At 44.7% G+C, this 21,410-nt stretch overlaps 1 protein-coding gene across 1 annotated transcript in view; it reads left to right on the top strand.

Moving 5' to 3' along the window:
• The first annotated feature begins 16,561 nt into the window (after positions 1–16,561).
• The window catches only part of lmo4b (LIM domain only 4b), a 15,536-nt gene continuing 10,687 nt past the window's right edge, over positions 16,562–21,410 (top strand). The window contains exons 1-2 of the mRNA XM_019893165.1: positions 16,562–16,940; positions 19,263–19,512. Of these exons, the coding sequence (XP_019748724.1) occupies positions 19,268–19,512 (245 nt within the window). The 5' untranslated portion in view covers positions 16,562–16,940; positions 19,263–19,267. The remainder of the gene's footprint in view (positions 16,941–19,262; positions 19,513–21,410) is intronic.

Here is a 21,410-nt window from a genome sequence, read left to right on the forward strand (position 1 = left end):
CGTGATCATATTAGGAACGTTTTGTGACATTTGATTTTGAGGACATTTTGGCTGTGTTCACGAATATAGGTCCCATTTGCCAGATAGCATTTTTTAAAACGTATTCCGTACCCACCATTTTCAGAAAAGACAACTCCTAGAGTGCCAGCCATTTTGGAACATTTGACTGATTTTCCAAGACCCTCAGAAAACTGTGTTCTATATTTATATAAATTCATCAAATCTACCAAGTGAGACAATAGACTCTCTGCTATTATTACATTAAAAAAAAAGTCAAAACACATTTCCGGCACTGGTTGTTAGCATACAGTACTTACATACATACACACACAAAAAAAAAAAAAATGAAAGTACATTTTTGGCCCTGAGTGAAGTGCTGGAAAAAAAGACAAAATGTAAGAAAAATGCTAAAACTTGACAGACGTTTTATTGAAATCGACAGAAAATTACATTTTTGATTTTACCAAATATAAACTAATATTACCCACCCATCAAGACTCATGTTTCCAATCTAGTGACTAATGTGTACCGGTAACTTAGACATCAATGAGTTATGTGTGTTGAACAAGAAAAATCTTTGGAATAGCTGCTCGCTGTAGTCACTGATGCACCCCTTTCACATCAATTTTCAACAGCTTTTGAAGAGCTCATTCTTGAAATTAGAAGTGTTTGACTATTGATGTTAGATAGCGGCGTGCATATGAAAGATTATACAGTATATGCAAGTGGGATCCAATACCTCTTAAAATGTATTTCATGGAATTTAATGCCTCATTTAAAGTGGGGGTGGGGGGGGGATCTGATTTTTGTCCTCTGACTGCAACCTTCACACTGCGGGTTCTTCTTGCTCCATAAAGCAAACAGAGCAGATCCGAGACAGCTTGTTGGGCCCCCACATGGCCAAAGGGGACCACCGACCGTTCAATGGATGGGTCGCTGGGTGGCGTGTATGACTCGTGTTATATGCAAATTTGTCAGAACGGGAGGTAAAATGGAAGCCAGCATGTCAGAGGCAGTGAGCCAAGAAAGCCTTGGTGCAGATGATGGATGGAGCTGGGGAGGGGGAAAAAAGATGACGGACGCCATCATAAAGCTGGGCCAAATTCATCCCTTAATGGATACTTGCCTTCTGGTCTGATGCACATTAAAGGTCCCGCAATAGGATTAATGGCTGGCTATGCTAAGGCTGCACTTAGGCAGTACTGAGCTAAATGCTAGCGTCACTGAACTAATCATTTGATTATCTGCTAACGTCATATTTCCCATTTTGGATGTTGAAGAGATTCATGTCCAATATCACTTAGTTTATATTTATCCAACAACTGGTAGCTACTCACCAAGTTGCTTTACTACCACGTTGCCAAGCCTGCTTATTTAGCAATTGAGCTGGCAGCTTCTCAGCAACCTATTTTGCTAGCATTGCCCCGTGACTGAACATATTTAGCAACCTATCTGCTAGCTATTCACCTATGTATGCATTTGATTGCTTACATAGTGACTGAGATGAGTAGTTTCCAGGTATGCAACGTGGGAGTGGAATTGGTTGGTACGTATAGCTATTAGCTACTAGCTAGATTGTTAAGTTGGTATGGAGGCAATATAGGTAGCTCCAAGCACACTCTGCTCCACTTCCACCGTTTGGAAACTCAGAGAATTGTCCAAATGTGCCGTTTGGTTATTCAGAGTTCCACAAAATAGGAGTGCTGAAGCGTGCTCTGGCCACCTAAGCTAGGGACACAGTGCATTCAGAATATCCAGCAGCACAGAAGGAAACAGTTCAAGCATGAGCTGCTGATTGGTTTGTAACATATGATACCTTTGGCTATTAATGGCAACGGAGCACGCTCTGCCTCTCCGAACACACCCGTTCTCAGAGTCATTTCCGAATTCACCCCGAATAATGATTTTGGTAAGTAGCTATCAGCTAGGTAGCTTCAAAGGCGATATGCTAGCAACATAGTGTGAGTAGCTACAAGCTACGCTGCCAAGTCGGTATGATCGACGACATGCTAGCGACAAACGTGAGTAGCTACTTGCTAGGTTGTGAGCATGTTGCGTCACAAAGCAGAGGAGCTACCAGCTATTTTGCTGAGCACGTAAATCTACCTGTCGCGCTAGCATGTTGCCTAGCTACCTATTGAGCAGCGTCACCTGTTTGAAGGTGAGCACTGTGAACATAAGCTTGTTAGATTTGTCTCATATGAAAGGTTTGTGACCGGTGACCATCCACTGCAAGAGAAGCGTTGGCATATTCAAGCCGGACGACTTTATGGAAACACTCATCAATTAAAGCGGCAGAGGGGAAAATGTGTGTTTGCTCGGCTGGGAGTTTGGAGGGAGCATTTAATAAGCATCTTTCATTTACTGACAGGCGGGACATGATGTAATAGCTAATGGACAATACGAGCCTGTGTGGCGAGGCTGACCCCGTGCGGGGAAACTCTTAATTAGATTGCTCTATTGTCGTTTGACCTTGGCGGAAGAAGACACCCAACACTGCTGCTGCTGTTGCTGCTCCTCCGCTATTCTGCCCACCCTTCCCTCTTTCTCGTCCTGCTGGAGGCTGGCGGAGAATCAGCAATTGAATCCATTGTGTGTCGGTGCTGATGAGCTTTGCAGAGTAGATAATGGATTAAATTATTTATCTGCTATCCCCCACCGTCCCTTCTCCTCCATCCCGCCTCATTGTTGCCTGCTCTTTGTGCTGCTGCAGCGCGACACAGGCGCAGGCTGAAGGCCTTGATCACTCGCCGCCTTTCATAGATCTAATTTTTCTAATTAGCGCCTGAATGCCGAATGGGCTCTCCTGCTCTCACCCTCCTCCTACTCCGCGTTGGACTCTTGGTGAGATGCATGCCATGACACTGCATCGTGCCTGTGTCCTTCCTCGAAGGCGACCTTAAATGATTCTACTAATCATCTAATCAGGAAGTTGTCGCAGGGGCGATAATGGGGGACAATCATTGTCATAAACGTTAGACTACACATAGGGAGAAAAAAAACGTTACTTGGGGTCGGCCGTCTCTGTTGTTGGGTGGTTAATTGTTCGATTGGACAAATTCCCTAGTCGTGGGTTGTCAACGGAAGAAAGAGCGCTGGAGTTTGCCCCATGATCTTAACGTGGCCATGTCAAACCGAAATGTCAAACTTCCTGTATCTTTTTGAACTTGGCTTGTTGAGACTTTTTTGTGGGTCTACTCATGACTGACATGCCTAGCAAATTTCATGACTTCAAGGCTGTGAATTTCCCCCTAAAACAGTCTCTGGGACAGGTGTGTTTGAATGACTTTGGGAAAATGAACCATAATTTCATATAAACCAAAACCAAAATGTCAGATTTTTCAGACATGGCTTCTTGAGATTCTTTTACACATGCTGACCAAATTTCACATCGACCGTGAAACTGGCTGAATTTTTTTTTTTTAATCCATCGGACAAGTTTGTCTTTGAAAGACCACCGGAAACTGCTAAAATAATGTCCACTCGAAACCAAAATGTCACACTTTTTGTGTCTTTTCAGGCATGGCGTCTTCAGACTTTTTTGGGGGAGGTCTACTCATGACAGACATACCTAAAATCTAGTTGAAGTTTGTGTTTGAAGTACCCTGGGAAATGGTCAATATCACTCTGAAACAGCCATTTGGAAATCATGCCAGAATTGTGTCTTCAGACATGGCTTTTTGAGACTTTTTGTGGGTCTTCTCATCGTAAACATGTCGACCAAACTTCATGTTGATTGGTGAAGGTGGTTTCAAAATGAGCATGTGTCCACTTCAAACCAAACTTCCGGTCTCTGTCCCGCAATGACTTCTTGCAACTTTGTTGCGGGTTAACTCATGACAGACATGACCACCAAATTTCATGTTGCTAAGTCAGACTGGCTTCCGGGACTGAATTTCCAAGTCAGGGCACAACTGAAAAAATAACTTCTGCATCAAGTTTGTCTTTGACGGACCCCTGGCGATGTCCAACCTGACCTTGACATGGCCGCCTGAACCCAAAATGGTTGACTTTCTTTGTCTTTTCAGGCCTGACCTCGTGACTTGCCGAGTCCTGCCTGTACTGTAAGTGCGCTTCCAAGTGGCCTGTTTGTGTTTCCCCCTCTGGTGGGGACCACCACGCCCCCACCCTCCTGACAACGGGCAACAAAGGGCCCATTGAGTGGTCGTGGCAAAGTCGGCAGCGAGGGTCTTTGATGGCTAATCTGCATGCGTTTGTACAGGGAAACTGGAGCCAGCTTCAAGGAAACAGGTGGAACTCATTACGATATCCCCACTCTGGATTTCCTCTTACGTTCTTTTTTGGTTTTTTTATCACGATTTTTTTTCCCTCCCCACCAGAAATTCCCTGGCGAGTCCTCCGTGTGAACACACAAAAACATGGCAAGTTTTGCTTTGTGCTCACAGTTTCAGGAAGAAAGTTTTAAATACAGGTTTTGGTTTTGATTTTTGTCGTCATTAACTGGCCCGGACACTACAGAGTGAAAAGTCACCTTTGGAAGCCATGTTGCATTCGAGAAATTTCAAAAACATCCACTTCTCCTCGACGTCATCAAAATATTTCTACCTCCTCCCGCCTTGCTACTCTCGCGTTATGTGCTGTCAAAATGAGCCCCAACACGCGGGACCGTATTTACTTCCGTAATCACTGTGCCATGTGACTTTTGGGGGGGCGGCGGGTGTGCATTATAAATCGCATTCGTTTTTGTAATGTGAACGAGTACATAAGAAGACCGTGTTTAAGAAAAAATTCAAATTTGGCGTCAGCCCTGCAGTGTGAATATAGCCTAAATTTGTCCCTAACATTATTATCGTTTTTTTTGTGTGTTTCCGACTCGAAGAAATCCGACATACTAAATATCTGACTATTTTCTCAATGCGGCTTTTCTGTTGATAAAAATTGTGACTATTTTTGCCATTCGAGACCTTGATTCTCTAGAAAATGTTACTATATTCTCAACATACGATTCGTAAAAAATACAGCTGTATTTTTGCAAGATTTTATGTCTTTTTCCCTCTAAAGGAAACAGATTTTTTTCCTGAAAAAAATTCACTTAAATCTAGAAATGCTTTTTCTTTTCCTTAAAAAAACAGAATTCATTCTCATCTTCAACAAAAAAATTAAAATTTTATATATCTATCTATCTATATATAGATAGATATATATATCTATATATAGATATATATAAATTTCAAGCATTGCCACGCCTCCCTTCAGGTTTTTAATGCGTTCTGTGGCGACGGAGCCAATCCTTGAAGATAAATCGGAAAAATAAACCGCTCAATTCCAAATACATGATGACCATAAGCAGATTTTTAATAGATTTTTGGGAGGGAGGCTGATCTTTGATTTGGCTGCTTGCTCTATCGCCCAGAGGGATTTGGATGCTTTCGCTTGATCAATTTTCGGGATCTCATTGGATATTGAGGACGTATCTAATGTTGTGCCCATGCTTGTATGTTAAGGGAAGTTGCTTTGATATTATGATGGAAAATAGGACTTTATTGTTGTAATATTGTGCCACTTTTTCCCCCAAAATAAATATGATTTAATTCGTAAAAGGCAGAATATTATGATCATGTCCTCTGATTTGTATTTTTTTTATTGTTAATATTAAGAGAAAACAGTTTTTCCCCCTCAGAAAAATAATATTAATATTATAAGAATAAAGTCATCTTAGGGCTTTATTTAAAAAATAAACTATTCTCAAAATATTACATTTTAGTTGGAAAAAAAAGAGATTCTCATTTGTTTTCAAAAAAATATTTTTTAAAAAACTTAAACGTTTCTTGAGAAAAAGGATACTTTTTTTAAACCCGCCAAAAGTGTATTTGAATGGAATTTGTTTGTCTATTTTAAAATTGGCTTTTTAAAAAAGTTATGAAACAAGAATGAAATGTTATTTTTCGACAAATAAACTGAATTTCTCCTCCTCAGATGATCCATTTTACATAGGAAGAAAATCCTTGCCACGATGACTTCTTCATCAGATGGCCAGAAAAAGCAAAAGAGGAGGAGGAAATATGCGTCGGCAAGGTAACGTCCCGCAACGAAGAGCAAAGCAAAACACGGAGCCGGCTTTGGATTGTTTAATTCAGTAACGTCGGGGGAAACACTAGCCGTGCACCTCAAAGGCCAAGGCGTGTTTGCAATGCATTAGCGCCGCAAAGTGTGTAATGTTGCGAGCGGGCGGGCGGGGCGGCGCGTCCCACCTGGCCTGCCCGCCGTGGATGACTTGCAGATGTGCCTGCCTAAAGTCATAAGCGGGCGGGCGAGAACGCTTTTGTTAGCACGCCGTCCGTTGTTTTGCTTTCGGCCTGGCTAATCTGCGGCTGAAACAGACACTTTGGAATGTCTCTGGGTTTTTTTTTCAGTTCGTCCTGGACTAGTGTCGCACGGCATCAGAAATTATCTGAACGAAATTGTTTGTGACTACAATTGGGTTACGTTTCTTTCAAAGAGAAAGTTGTAGTTTGAGACTGGGGTCGGGGGAATCAAATAAGGATTAAGTTCATTGAAGCAGTCACTATTGCGCAACTTTAACATTTTTATTTGAAGAATATATTTTTTTAAATTAAAAAAGAATAAAGTCCTTTTTTTTTTATTTATTTATTTTTTAATTTGGTCCAAATTCTCGTTAACTCTCATCTATGCTGTTTTTTTTTTTTTTTTTGGGGGTGTGGCTTGATTAAACTTGTATTTACAGCATAACATTTATAACAATAATATTCATTTATTTTAGGGGGGAAATTAAATAAAATTGTTTTGTTTTTTTAAAAGTAAAAAAAAAAAGACGCCATATTTTTCCAGACATAAATGTTGTTTCAAGCATAAATTTGACAAAATAAAAAATTTCGAGTGTTAAAAAGAAAAACAAATTTGCCTTTTATTTATTTTTTAAATAAAACATTTCAAAATTAGAATGGATTTTTTTTCTGATTAAAAAAGTTGAATTTGGACAAGAAAACATGAGAATAGAAGCCTTTTTATATATATATATATATATATATATATGCGGCTTTGCGGCGTTCCCAGGATTCTCAGACAGATTTTGGCTCGCTGGCAGAAGCGCAGGGACATCCAAATTGGCCTGTTGTCATCGAGCCCCACTATGATCTTCTGTGATCCCCCATTTTCGTCCATCAGCGGGCCGTGATCAAAACCGTGAGCGCGTCCCTCACTTCCTGTCAGCCAGGAAGCGGACAACAAAGGTCTGCCTCTTTCACCGCCGAACGCTCCCACATTTTGATCACATTAGCCACCGTCTCGCGTTTCCTTATTAATGAAAGAAAGTCTTGTTTTGGTCGTCGTGCGGCTCAAATGAGTCGCTACTCTCTTGTCTGCAAACAGGAAGAAGACACACACTCAAAAGATGAGCAAGATTTATCGCATTAATATTTCCCACGCTCCACAAACGCATCACCCCAAAACGGAACAATGCATTTTGGTAGTTTGAAATCTATCAACAAAATCATCTTTTAAATGTATCGAAGTAAAATTATCATTTGTCAGACCCCGACGATGGTGGCGACGGGTATTTTTTTTTAATTATTTTTCATATATATATTTTTTCATCCCCCATCGCGGGTCCGCAGCCGAACGTCAACAGAGAACGTGGAGGCCATTTGTGTTTTCTCGGCCTGCCTGTGCGCCACAGTTTTCAGGGGGATCACGCTCGAGCGACGGCCTGGAGGTGCAAAGGAAATGAAAGGAGGGCTTGTCTTTACTTTGGCTCCAAGGTTGTTTTTGAGGTCGGGAGGAACCAGAGGGTGTACAAAATCAAGGTGCCGCAAACGGCGCGTTAACTTGGGCCGCTAATTGCGTCGTCAAAAGCGCATCCCTGGAGGATTTCGCGTTTGATTTCCAACCGTCGCCGCCGATGTCTCTGTCACCAAATGAACGTCAACTTACAATTTTGCCGAGTCACTTTTCCAGGCTTTACACGTAACACTTTTCTGATGTTTTTGTCAGCTGTCCAGAATGTATGTGTTTTTTTTTTTTTTTTGCTCACATTAAAAGACAAAGTAGCATATCAGACAATAGCATACCCGTTTTCATAAACATTCAGACTATCTGGTGGACGTAATATTCGTGTCCTTGCAAATACACTTTCGGATATCAACTGAACATAACGTAGGACTTCTCGTAAACATGAAAGACAAGTTTCGAGTATCCGATGGCCGTAACATAGGTGTTGTCGTGAACATCAAAGGCAACTTCCAGTAGCCAACGGGCGTAATGTACCAGGGCTTGAACGATGAACTGCATTTGCAATGTCATCGATGAAAGCCGATTTGCTCATGGCAAATGTTGATTTGACTGGTCCTTGAGAGCAGAACAGAAAGACAAGTTGGAGTCTTCTTTGAACCAAACGTGCATGCTTTTGGAGAAAAAAAAAAGTCAAACGTGAACTCGAACTAACCTACGTGCTGTTTTGCGGGGAGGTTTCGCTTAGTGTTGACTGCAAAGCCACTGGACTCTTTTTGAGGTTTTCGATCCATGCGCAGTCTTGACGGGGGCTCCTCAGTAGATCCCCCCCCCCCCACTACCCCTCTTCCACACACACGGCGCCTCCCTGCTCGCCCATTGTGGAGCTTTGTAATTGGCTGTGTGTTCATGACAAAAGAGGCTCATGGAGAGACTCTGATGAGAAAGTGCCTCAATCCAGGGCCTTTGTTTCTGGATGGCCTTAATTAGAATGGCTGTAAAGAGCCCCACAGCCAAACAGAGGAGCCTATTACGCTTTTGCTCGCCTCCTTTGTTGTACTCACGTCCTCCTCCTTTTCTTATTGGTACTTTTTTTTTTTTTTTTTTGAGAATTAAAGAAAATCTTAGAGTGAGTATTGAGATGGCGTCGACTATAACGACCTCAAAGAAGGCCTCCTGAGAACATACTGAGGACGGAAAACGAATCTGTCGGGTTCCGGAGTCGAGATTGATGTCCAAGAAAATGTGCACGTTGGGTTCGGCCGAAACTCAAAAGTAATCTTTGATATTTACGAAAACAAACAATATAATCATAAAATGCAAACAGATGCAGTGGAAGATGGTGGGTGGATCGATCCAAATATCGATACCGTCGATACCAAGTGTAAATATCGTATCAATGCTAGCGCTACGAGTTCGATACCAAAATAGTCAGTATGCCACAACACAAGTAACAACACGCCACATTTTTTTAAAATCCAACAAATTCTAGGTTAAAAAAAATAATAATAATAATATGAGGGTTAAAACATATACACTATGTGTTTAGTTGTTGAGGAATACGCTGAACACAAAACTATCTGTGTTGTCCATGAAAAGAGCGACGTCAGCTAATAGTCCACGTAGTAAGACGACACCGCTTAGCTTTGCGAGCGTTGCCGTGTCGTGCAGAAGCTAGCAGGCCAATCAGCCAATCAGATGTCATCGTCAAAGTAGAGGTGGCGAAACGCTCTTAATGAGGTTCTGTCGAAAGCAGCGCAGACTAATCACTTGACACCAATGGCCCCTAAGAGTAATAATCTACCTGCCGACTTTTTACACGCAAGTCAATCAGCAGCCAACATGGCGGCGGTGGGGCGGCGCCGTATGAGAGTGATGGGGGTAATCAGGCAGAGGGGTGTGTGAGGGTGGGGGTGGGGGGGTCTTCTCGGTGGGAAGTTCCAGCAAACAGAGCGCACCCACTTTTTTCCAACTCCATTTGTCTTGTTAATGCTTCCCTCTGATTACCTGATTGCACTGGATGACTGTGGAGAAATGTGATTGCGTCAAATTATACACGGCAAACTTTTGATTGGGGATCTGGTGAGCGAGCCGCCATCGACGCCAATGATCGCCTTTGTCAAATTTGGTTCCAAATCAGCAAAGTGTCATATCCTGTAATTGTAATCACGACTTAATTTTTACCACCACCCCCGTTTTTTTTTTTTTTTTTATGTTCTCCTTCAGCTGGACGGAACTCGATATGGTCTCACGCTAACTTTTTGTTCAACCTGTTGTACTTGTTTAATAGCGCCCAACTATCCAGAAACACCTTTGCTAGCTTGATCAGACTCTAAATGTTCCACGGTTTTACAAAAATGTACTTGCTGTTGTTGTTGGGTTTTTTTTTTGTTTGTTTATGAAATACAATATCAATATTTAGTGTTCTAGACCAGATCAAAGACTTAGCTGAGCCTCTGCTATGTCTTGGACAGGCTGGTCATTCGCGCGAAATATTTCCTGCCTTGGCTGAAATGAGACATTCAAGGTGAATCAGCCTTGATGTGTTCTTTTTTTTTTTTTTTTTTTTCCTTGCGCCGAGGTTCAACGATTGCAGCGGAGCAAAAAAAAAAAAAAAAAAAAAAAAGGGCTGGCATTTGCAAATCCATACTCCGGCGCAGTCCTCATTAATTAACTAACTATTGATTAGTGACCTTGCCACTTGCACTTATTTCCATTTGGTACATTGGCGTACAGTGGGCCGTCGCTCTTATCTCCCCAAACGCTCGCTTTCATTAAAACCGCCATTAAGTTGCGGTCATGGATTACGGATTTCTGCCGACGGCCGACTCGGGACCGTCTCTCCGTTCCCGGAGACGGTTTGTTTGAGCGACGCGGTGGAAACGTCGGATGACTACGCTGCACAAACCAAACGTGATGACTTCTTGTTTGCGTACGTGAATGAAACCCGAACGTACGCATCCGACAAAGAAACATTTTTATCAGCTCATGAAAGAAATAGTTTGACAAAAGCATTCGATTGCATACGAAACTTAGTGCGTGTCTTTCCGATACATGCGTCGCATATCGCAATAACAATATTTTTGGAATACATTGTTCTGTCAGGTGGGCCGATACGAAAAGTGAAGTCACCGTGCTGTCGAACTAACTGTACATCGTCACTCACAAAATGACTTTTGTCCAATTGAATTGCTTTGTCTTCATAATCGTTTCAACAGACCACAAAGTATGATCCCAAGAATTTGTACTGATTCCACAGTTTTTTTTGTTTTGTTTTTAGTGCTGTATTTTTAGTCCTAGTTTGGCGAAATGATCATGAGCCAAGCGGCCACATCAGATATGGCCGCCCCCATTCTTATCTTTCACTCCCACCTAACTGTTAATCACAAATCGAACACAGCTGCTCTTTGATTTGTGATAGGATGAGTGTGTGTGTGTGTGTGTGTGTGTGTGTGTGTGTGTGTGTGTGTGTGTGTGTGTGTGTGTGTGTGTGTGTGTGTGTGTAAAATGTCAGTGGAATTTCCGCCCACACACGGAACAACCTTCTTCCTTCCGACGCAGAAGTTGCTTGACTGTACAACTAGTTTGATGTTTGTTTGGGCGTATTTAGGGCTCACTGTAACTGTTCGTTGTCTCCATTAAAAAGGGACTACAATACGATAAATGGGCATATGGTAGATGTTATCCCGCCAAAGAGAAATAAATGCTACTCGCTTCCCCACATTACAGAAAATCACAAATAGGCAAATTTGGCCGTAAATAACAGCGAATGGGCTCCCAAAACAAAATCCGTAAAGAACCAAAGCGCGAATGTGCCGCAAATATCCAGTCAAAATGTCGCGGTCAAATAGTTGTCATTTTATGTAAATGTTACAAGGAACAAGTCCAAATTTTTAAGAGACAAAAGCAGTATGGGGAGGGGGGGGGGCATTTTCTTTAACATTTAAAATGACAAGAAAAGATTGGATTCATATATGCAAAAAAAAAAAAAAAACACTTCATAGCATGAATACCTGGAGCTTGGGTTGTTTATTAATGTGAGACTTAGAAGGGCCTCCCCTTCAACATGGAAGAAACCAAAAGAACGCTCGTGGGGGGGAAAGGGGGGGGGGGCGAAGACTAACACAGATGTCCAAATAATGTGTCAAGCATTCATTTTGACAAGATTAGCCTTCCCCCACCGCTTTCCCACACGTCTCGATAAATTGATTTTCTCAGCCTGAAAGACAAATTAAATTGAAATACAACACAAAGAACAAGAATGTTCCTCTGCCGCCCCCCCCCGCCCCCATCCCACTTCCTTCCTCTTTGCTTCCTTCCTTTTTTTTTTATGGGGTCAATTTCCCATCTAAAGTGATCCCAAGTGTTCCAAGTTATATTAAGATGTGTGGCAATGATAAAGAGTTAAAAGCAGTGGTCGCCATAGTGACGCCATGCTGATTGCATTCTAATCCCACAGCAATCAAGTCTCAATGATAAGGAAGGCTGACATTTTCTCTCCCTCTCTCTTTCGGATCTTATTCCTCCGTCGAACCTGCCCGGCGTTTGAATGATTTATTTATTGGCGGTCGAGCGTGACGGAAAAACTGAGCGGCGACGCGAGCAGAACAGGACGAAGACGTTAGCTTCGTTCTTGCCGTATGCTAACCACGTCATACAAAGTTTCCGCACGCTAACCAAAGCGGACCTTTCTTTACGGCCATCGTGCCGCGTGCTTCCTTTTCACGCGCGCGATGAATTTTGTTTCTGCTGATGACATCATACAAGGTTTCTTCGCGCGAACCACACCGCACGTTTCTGCATGCTAACTATGTCGTATGAAGTTTCCTCATGCTAAAGACGAGGGCCGTCCCCTGTTGAATATTTTTTTTTTAAAAATCAATTATGCTGTTGTGGTTTTTTTTTTTCACTGAACGGCAAAGTTGGAGTTTGGCTCAAACTCTTGAGCAGCTTGGGGCCCGTTGTAAATATTTTTAAAAAAGTCATTTGGTAAAGTGAACTAGGAGACAAATGAAATATGCACTCAATTACGGCAATGCTTGTAAGGAGCTAATAAAGCCAACGTCCTGACAAGACATCGCAAAGCCTTAATGGATGCCAACTCATTTGCCTTGACTGATGGCTTTCCCGCGCCGCTCACGCGGGGGCCGAATAATTATGAAATTCATCACCAGGCTTCGGGACTCGTTAAGGATTCACAACGTTTCATTAAGGGCGCGTCGTTAGCGGCTGTTTGTGTGTTTGTTACGCAGACGCGTAACGGGGAGTCGAGAATAGTGTGCGGAATTAATTATCCGCCGATTAAAGCGCTTAAAGGGGGGTCGCCCGTTGGACTGGTGGCTTTCCGTTCGTTACGGGGGACGTGCCGTGCACTTTTTTTAGCGCGCGGATGGCGGCTTTGGAATGTGCCTCGAGTCTTTCTGTCTTATACGTTGAGCGTCAAAGCAATGTTGGGGCAGCACGTTTGGTATGGCGGGACGGTGTTGGTATGTGGCCAAAGAAAAGTGTCTCACCGAAATCAGTGCTTCCTAAAAACCGACAACTTCACCAGCAGCATCGGACTTTTGGTCTTTGTCCTGAAAACCAACACCTGGACTCGTCTTGTTACTTGCCTGAAGCCGAAGCAATTCTCTTTGTGCCTCAAAGCAAGGCTTCAAGCACTCTTCTATTTGATTGTATATTATTATTATTTTTATTCTTCTATTTGAGAAGATTGACGGCTGGTTGGGCGACTCGGTGGGCCAGTGGTTCGTGCGTAGACCTTACAGTGCAGAGGTACCGGGTTCGATTACAGCTCCAGCCTCCCTGTGTGGAGTTTGCATGTTCTCCCCGTGCCTGCGTGGGTTTTCTCCGGGTACTCCGGTTTCCTCTCACATTCTAAAAACATGCATGGCAGGCTGATTGAACACTCAAAATTGTCCCTAGGTGCAAGTGTGAGCACGGATGGTTGCTCGTATGTGTGTGCCCTGCGACTGGCTGGCGACCGGTTCAGGGTGTCCCCCACCTTCTGCCCAAAGACAGCAAGGAGAGGCTCCAGCACCCTTGTGAGAATAAAGCGGATCAGAAAATGAATGAATGAATGAATGACGGCTGTTTCAAGCATTGCTTTTAAGGAAAGAAGACGGCGAGTTTAGCCTTTGGTTCTGGTCCAGTTCGGGTGTTGGTTCAAGGTAAGATGACTTGAGTCAGGCGTTTGTCCGAGCCTGGTAGTTTGAGACTACGACTGGTTAATTCTGGCCTGGTTTTAGGGACGAAGACAAGTTCACGCGTTGTTTTTACTTGATTGGAAAAAAAAAAAACTCCAAAAAAAGTTCAAAAGTGAATCCCGCCTGTAGGAAAAGTTGTCCCGGGACTTTGAATTTGCCAAGTGGGTTTTCCATGACAAAACATGTTCATTATGAGATGCCCGCGGCCTCATTGGAAAGACATCAGATGTATAAAGACAATCTTTTCCTCCCACTTTAATTGTTTTATTATTCGTGGAGCTCCGAGGAGACGCCGCTGCGCCGAGCTGATTTCCCCTTTGGCAAGCGGGCGACGTGAGCCCACTTTGCTCCGGAGCTGTCTTGACAATCTCATCAGCCGAAACAAAAACACGGCGGAAAGATGGTGCAGAATATCTTTTCCAGTGTGCGCTGATTAATTGATTTCAATGATTAAAACAGAGGGAAATTACGAGAGGAGTCTGAAAAGAGGAGGAGGGCTCGCAGGGAGGAAAAAAAAAAAAAAGCTTTGTTTGTTCCCAGCTTCCTTTAATGAGCTTCTCATAACACAGAGCAGAGAGGAATTACTCTGAGTGGTCTTCAGCCTTGTTTTTTTTTTTTTTTTAAATGAATAATTACGGCACGTCGCTGCGGGAGGAAGAGGTGTGGGGTCAGGGAGATCTGTGTTTGCAGAAGTGGGGGGGGGCAAGAATCATACGGCAAGAATCAATCAAGTCACTTTTTTGGCGGCAGTCCCCTTCATTTGTGTTCTCACATGATGTGGGCCCGCCTCAGGGAAGAACATCGGTTTGAAGTTCAATTCGAGTCGGGGCAGATTGTCGGGAAAAAGGTCACTTGGTTTCAAATGTTTATTTCAGAGAAGACGACTCATTCAACAATCTGAGTGCTGCGTGTATTTGATGCTAAGCTAAAGCGCATGCAGAGGGAAGAGTGGATTTCTTGAATTCTTCCAAGTTTTCTGGATGTCTTGAAGGAAACAAGAGCGCTCCGCATTCATCGGGGCAATCACGAATAAATCTCACTTCGTTGACGTCAGCATTGAAAATGAACGAGGGAGAAGGAGGACGTTGAAATTGTTGTTTGCTCAGCCCCCGATTGAAGCCGGAACAGAACACAACTCTGGTGTGAAGCTAACCATCGGCATGAATTCTTTTGATTTTTCTTTCTTTTTTTTCCTTCCTCCCCCTGGCAGGACAAGCGTCTTCATTACGAAGCGCTGCGGTTTCCTTTTCACTTGGGGTGAGATCAGCCCTGTGGGGAGCATCCAAACATCTGAGGTCGGCCCCGCCATACTGTTTGCGGATGCCTTTTAATCTGTTTCATCGTGCGGCTGCTTGGGGAAAACAAACTGCCATGGGACACAAAGATCTCAGCAAAGAAAGGAGGTGATCAGTTTTCTGACGGTGGGAATGCTGTCCCACCACACACACACACACACACACACACACACACACACACACACACACACACACTTCCCCGCATTCATTTTTTCCCTAAAAGCTAAATTGCCTTCTTTGTTAAAACCAGCATCTGTACCAGGCTACAACCAAAAGCTAAATCACTTCTATTCCTCCCTCAAACGCATGCATCACTTAGCATCTACGTCCTTAAAAAAAAAAAAACAACTCTTAAACAGTTTTCTTCTTCCCAAAAATGTTTTTTTTTTTCCCCTACTGGAACTACTTTACTCAATTACATTCAACTTGATGATAGAAAACTTTTGAGGAATAAGAAAAAACAACCACAGCGAGAACCAGCGCCTCTTCTGTGTTGTTAGACCAAATTGTCACAGTCTTTGTATGGAGCGCCTGCTTTTCCACGAGCGGCCTTCAACCATGCGCAAGTGTCAAACTCCACTCCTGGATTCAAATGATCAGGATGGTTATCAGGCTCCTGTGGAGCTTGCTGATGAGTTGATCACTCGAATAGAGGAAGGAAACATCTAAAACATGAAGGACAGTGGCCCTCCAGGACCAGAGTTTGCCACCTGTCCTGCCAAAACAAACTCTCTGACCAGTCTTGTTCCTTAAAACCAACAACGCCTAAACTGTTCTTCTTGTCTTTAACCAACCCCAGAACCAGTGTTCTTCTTGCCTACAAACACCCCCTGAACCAATCTTCCCCCTTAAAATGAACAATTAAAAGAGGTTTTTGCCTTATTATTCTCTAAAAACAGCCCTCTTAGCTTGAAGCCAACTTCCCAGGGGTCTTCGATGAGGTCACAAACGACAGCCTCGCGCCTCGCTGCAATTACCCTCTGTGCCAGACGATGGCGCCACTTCACGTAAATAATCAGAACACACGTCGATGCGTGCCAGGACTTGGCACGCTACGCCCTCCTGGAATGTCAGGTAATTAAAGTCAGGCGCGAGGTTACGTCTGCTTTCTGCAAGTTTCCATTGAGAATGTAAATAATGACAATGTCATCCCGTACAGAAGATAATAAAAGACGATCATTTAACATGGGCATTTGTCAAATATACATGGAAAATAACAGTGATACAGTTTAGTATTTGCGAGGTTTTTGTGCTCTTCGCCCCCCGCCCCTCCTTCCCCGTTGTCACTCATTCTGATTGGCTGGCTGTCGCTAATCCCCACCCTCCATTTCCCCTATCTTGGCCCCGATTGGCTGCAGCGTTGTTTCGTCACGCAAGCAAGAAGTCATTTCTGCGGGCGCTCGTTTCCTAGTCAGAGACACGAAGAACGTGAAGCGCAGGAGCTCCCATCTGGGGAGAAACGACAGCAGCATCTTCCGCGCTTCCCAACCCGTCAAAGGCACGCTCCGCTCGGCGTGAGGACCTTACGGCGGTCAGGCAGACCTCCGATCTTCTTTTCGCCATGGACTCCCCGTGTTCTCGCCGCAACCGAACGCCGAAGCAGTAAAACGCTGGAAATACCATAACTCAGAAACTATTTTTGGGGGGTGGGGGGGGTACAAAACCCAACTTCTCGGACTTTTTTGAATTTTTCTCCTGCTTGTTCACTTCACTTGAACGCGTTTGAAACTAGGTGAGTTTTCTTTAGTTTTTGTTGAATTAGTGCATGTTTTAAAAACGTGGTTGACAACCTTTTTGGGAGGTTTTGTGTGTGTGTGTGGGGGGGGGGCGAACTTGACTTTTTTGTAATTGAACGTATGCTAGCTGACGTTTGTTAGCATGCCGTTTTTCGTTCAAACCGAACAAAACAAACACACTTCTTCTGATGCTTTTACGCCATCTTATCTCTTGCCGTCTTCAAATTACCCGGCCATGTAATTTACCTGAGTGAAGTTAAAAAGCTCCTTTCCACTCCACTGTCCTCTCCTCCTCCTCCTGTGTGAAACTTGACGATGGCTGCGCGTTGTTTACCCGGGGGAGTCACTTTCAGGTCGCCTCCTTCATCCTCCTCTTCCTCAGATGCAATCAGCTCGAAAGGTAGGCTGCCTGCTTTTGTCCCTAAAAGCCATCGCTAATGGCTTGGTGAATGGACTCCCCCACCGCCGCCACCGACCTCCTGCTCTCCGCTTCCTCCCCCTTCCTCTTGCCCAGAACACAATTAGCCTACCTGCCTGTAGCAAAAAGATTTGGCTGCCTCGCCACCATCCGAGGGGGATTACACTTTTTTAAACGACATTTAATGGCTGCTTGACGCAAGAACGCTTGGCAGAAACGTATTCAAGACGTCATCTTTGGAAGCAGAATGATGAAGGATGTCAAGTTCGAGAAGGTCAGAAGTGACAAATGCCTCCCTTGAATAAACGCCACACTTTATCCCCCAAAAAACAACAGCCCCCCCCCCCCCAAAAAAATACGTTCCAACAAAGGATGGTAAACCCAGGCGCGTACCATTGTGGAACAATACAGCAAGGAAGTGTATTTTAATTGTCGTTTTGAAGATCTCCCTCAAATAGGCGCCTTTCGGTTTCCTCTCGGCAAACAAAGTAAAAAGTTTCATCTTGAAAAGTAGCCCGCTGAATGAATCAAAAGTGTGGCGAAGTTCCCCGTGCGCAGCGACAATGAGCATCCCGTAGACGCCGATGTTGCGCACGCTCATGCTTGTGGTCCGTGGATAACAGAAACAGCAGCACCTACCCGACATGTTCATCGTTGATCATGCGCTTGGCGGCGATGGCATCTTTCGTGCCGAATAGCGCTCTGATGGTCGTTCCACAGTGTTGTGCATATCCACGTTTATGCTCAGACCGGACGCGACAAATAAGTGAGGGGCGCTTATATATGTCACGTCCAATCAGGCTCGCTTCTTGATGTTTCATTTACGTCTCCAAATGTGTCCATTTTTACTTGTCGTCTCTCGCCAATCGTTTTCAGCCATTTTTACGTTCCAGGGAGCGCCGCCGCCTCTTATTTGTCCCGTCCATTCTGTTGGGAGTTCTTCATGTTTTGCCTCATTTCTTCAAAATATTCCTTTTTTCCCCGTAGACGCTGGCCTTCAAGCGCTCTGTGGTGTCTTTGGTGATGTTTCAGAGAGTTACCCCGTTTTGTCATCACTTGCTTTGCGTCATTTCGACCAAATATTTTTCGAAGTCCCATTTTGTTTTTCTACCAGACACGTGGTCAGTGCGCAGGGTTGTGTGCATGCATGTTCATGTTCCTTGGAGTCGTCGCAGACACGTGGTCGCTCCACAACGTTGTGTGTCGGTATGTTATCTTTCACAGAACGAAGAGATGGATTCGTTCGACACAGATTGCCTTGAATTGAACTTTTTGCGCACTTCATTTCTCCCAAAGAATGCCCTCTTTTTATTTTTTGGGTGGCGTAGACCCCCGTAACAAGTGGTTGCTGCACAATGTTTGTTGTGTCTGTTTGTTTTGATGAGCGACGCCCTGCGTAGTGAAACTCGCTTCCTGGCACTTTTTGCTTTCATTGCGACAAAATATTTTCAATCGTCTTCAGTTTTTCTTGTGTTGGGCTCCTGACGTGTGGTCGCTCAACACTGTTGCGTGCGTCCGCGTTGATGATCCGTGCAGCTAGGCCACATATTTATTCCTCCCCGTCAATCCCGATTTTGGCCATTCTGCTTTATTTCTCCCAAATGGTTCTCCTTTTCCCGCTGGAGGACTGTCACAATGTGGTCCCTCCACAATGTTGTGTATGCTTATGTTCCGGTGAACTACTTTATGTAACTTGCTAGTCGGCGCGTTTTTCGCAAATATGCATCGTGGCCATCTTGATTGACAGTTAGTGTGCCACTAAGCGTTGCCATGTTATTGCTCCACGATGTTCTGTCCGTCCATCTTTATATTCTGAGGCATCCTTCTCTCAAACCAAGTATCAACAGGCACGACCGGATGTCAATTCTGTTTTGTTTTGTTTTTTCCGCCCCACCTCTAGGAACCATGGTGAACCCCGGAGGAAACGGCCAGCAGCAGCCGCCGCCGTCCATGTCCGCCGGCTCGCTGCCGTGGAAACGTTGCGCCGGCTGCGGCGGGAAAATCGCCGACCGCTTCCTCCTGTACGCCATGGACGGCTACTGGCACAGTCGCTGCCTCAAGTGCTCGTGCTGCCAGGCGCAGCTGGGCGAGATCGGCACGTCGTGCTACACCAAGAGCGGCATGATCCTCTGCCGGAACGACTACATCAGGTACAAATGACGCGCGGATCCCCTCCGAAATCGAGCCGAAAGAGAAGATCTGGCATTCGGCGTTCCAGTTGAGCGACGGCGTGGCCGCGCTACGATGTTTTGGAGATGTTGCGAATCGAAACGGCGGCCTCTCTTGCAACGAGTGAACACTCACTCAGATGAAGTACATGAAGCTGAGAGCGTCTTCAGCAACGTGGCAGAGATTTACACGACTCTGTGTGGTCGCCCCACGTTGTCGTGCGATTGTTTTTGATTTCGAACTAAAACAGCAGCACGTGTGGAGCTTTTCAATTGGAGCAGCGAGCGCCTTGAAGCGACGTTTGTTGTTCCATTTAAGTCTGACATCTGGTGGATCAGCAGTTCTTTGTGCCGCCGCGCCGAGGTTTTTGTTGCTAACCAAAACAGCAACGTGAACCGCAATACAAGCTGTCTTAAATGGTCGCCCTCGCGCAAATTATCGCCATTCCTGCGAAATGGAAAAAAAATCTGTTTAGCTCCATCTTTTGACAAGCATTTTCATTGGCTGACAAAAGCGTCCGTCAAATCGTACCTCCCCCCGGCCGTCTTTACTTTGCGTTTAACCGTTGCGTTTTTCTCGCGCCCTGCTCCCGAAAGTTAACTTTCTTCCTTCCGAGCTAAAATAAGAGTCAAATAAATCACGGTGATATGATATTTGAAAGTGAGCGCGGCGACAAAGCGTTTTGTCTTGATACTCATCTGCTTCCGCGGAGACAAGACGTATTACACGCGATAATGTTTATATGATTTGAATGCTTTTGGGTTTGCGGCAGCACAACAAATTTGTCTTCAGGGGGGTTACCGCGTACGCCTTTACATTTCATTTGACTTCACCGCCTGCATAGATTAAGCACGTTAAGGAGTCGAATGCTGAACCCACCGCGGCCTTGTCGCAAACCAAAACAGCACCTCAGTAAGCAGCCTCCGACATGACTTAAAAGGTGTGAGTCCAACCACGTTATTCAAGATAACAAGTATGAGCCTTTCGGCAAACTCTGATTAACCCGGCAAGCGCCGGATCGATGCGTCAATCACTCCATCAAGTCCTCTACGGTTTCCATCTGGGACTGCTCCAGTGTCATCTGCTCGGGAAAGTGTGTGTGTCGACGCTTGCGTTCTGTTGCTAACCGACACGGCAGCACCAAGCGGTGCGTTCGGAATCAAAGGGTATGATTTCCGCGCAGGCTCAAAAGACAATCTTACCTGAAGTAAGCAAGAGTTAGCAAACATGCGGTCGCGCCACGGCCTTGCGAGTTTGTGCCTCGGTTTCATTTCTAATCGAAAACGATCACTGGAGCACCTGAGGTGGAAAGAGTTGAGTCTTGATGTCAATTGTTTCCTCGTGCAGCGTGAAGTGAAGGACTTTTGTCCCATGGTTCATCAAAGCAGTCATTTGGTGTCTCGAGTGGTCCCTCAAATGCACAAGTTGCTGCCACGTATGTTTGAAGCGCCAGACGTGAGCCATTCAAATGTGGTCACTGAGACTGAGACTGCCTCAAGTTCGAAACGGAAACTGTTACAGGACAGATCAAGTTGTCGTCTACTTCTCTTGAGCCCGGTCTAGTATTGGTTTCGTAGTATCGGAGCATTTCTCAATGTGCATGGTGCCCTTTCGGCACGAATAGCGCGCATCCCTCTTTGTATCGCTCAGTTGTGGGTAAGCTACTTGAGCGCACCTCAAGCGGAGGACGTTGCCTGGTGCAGTTTGCAACGACGGGGCGCTCAGGTCTTTTACCAAATCTGTGACGGGAAGAATACTCAACTCGGCTTTGGTTGAACCCGATTTTGAAATGAGGACTTTGCGGCCACGACGGAGCCACCACCGCGTGGTGTCTGGGCCCCGCCCACCTTACGAGAGGTGCGGCCAAGTCGCGTCGACG

Source organism: Hippocampus comes, unplaced genomic scaffold, assembly GCF_001891065.2.
Source record: "Hippocampus comes isolate QL1 unplaced genomic scaffold, H_comes_QL1_v1.1 scaffold229, whole genome shotgun sequence".
NCBI classification, from domain to species: Eukaryota; Metazoa; Chordata; class Actinopteri; order Syngnathiformes; family Syngnathidae; genus Hippocampus; species Hippocampus comes.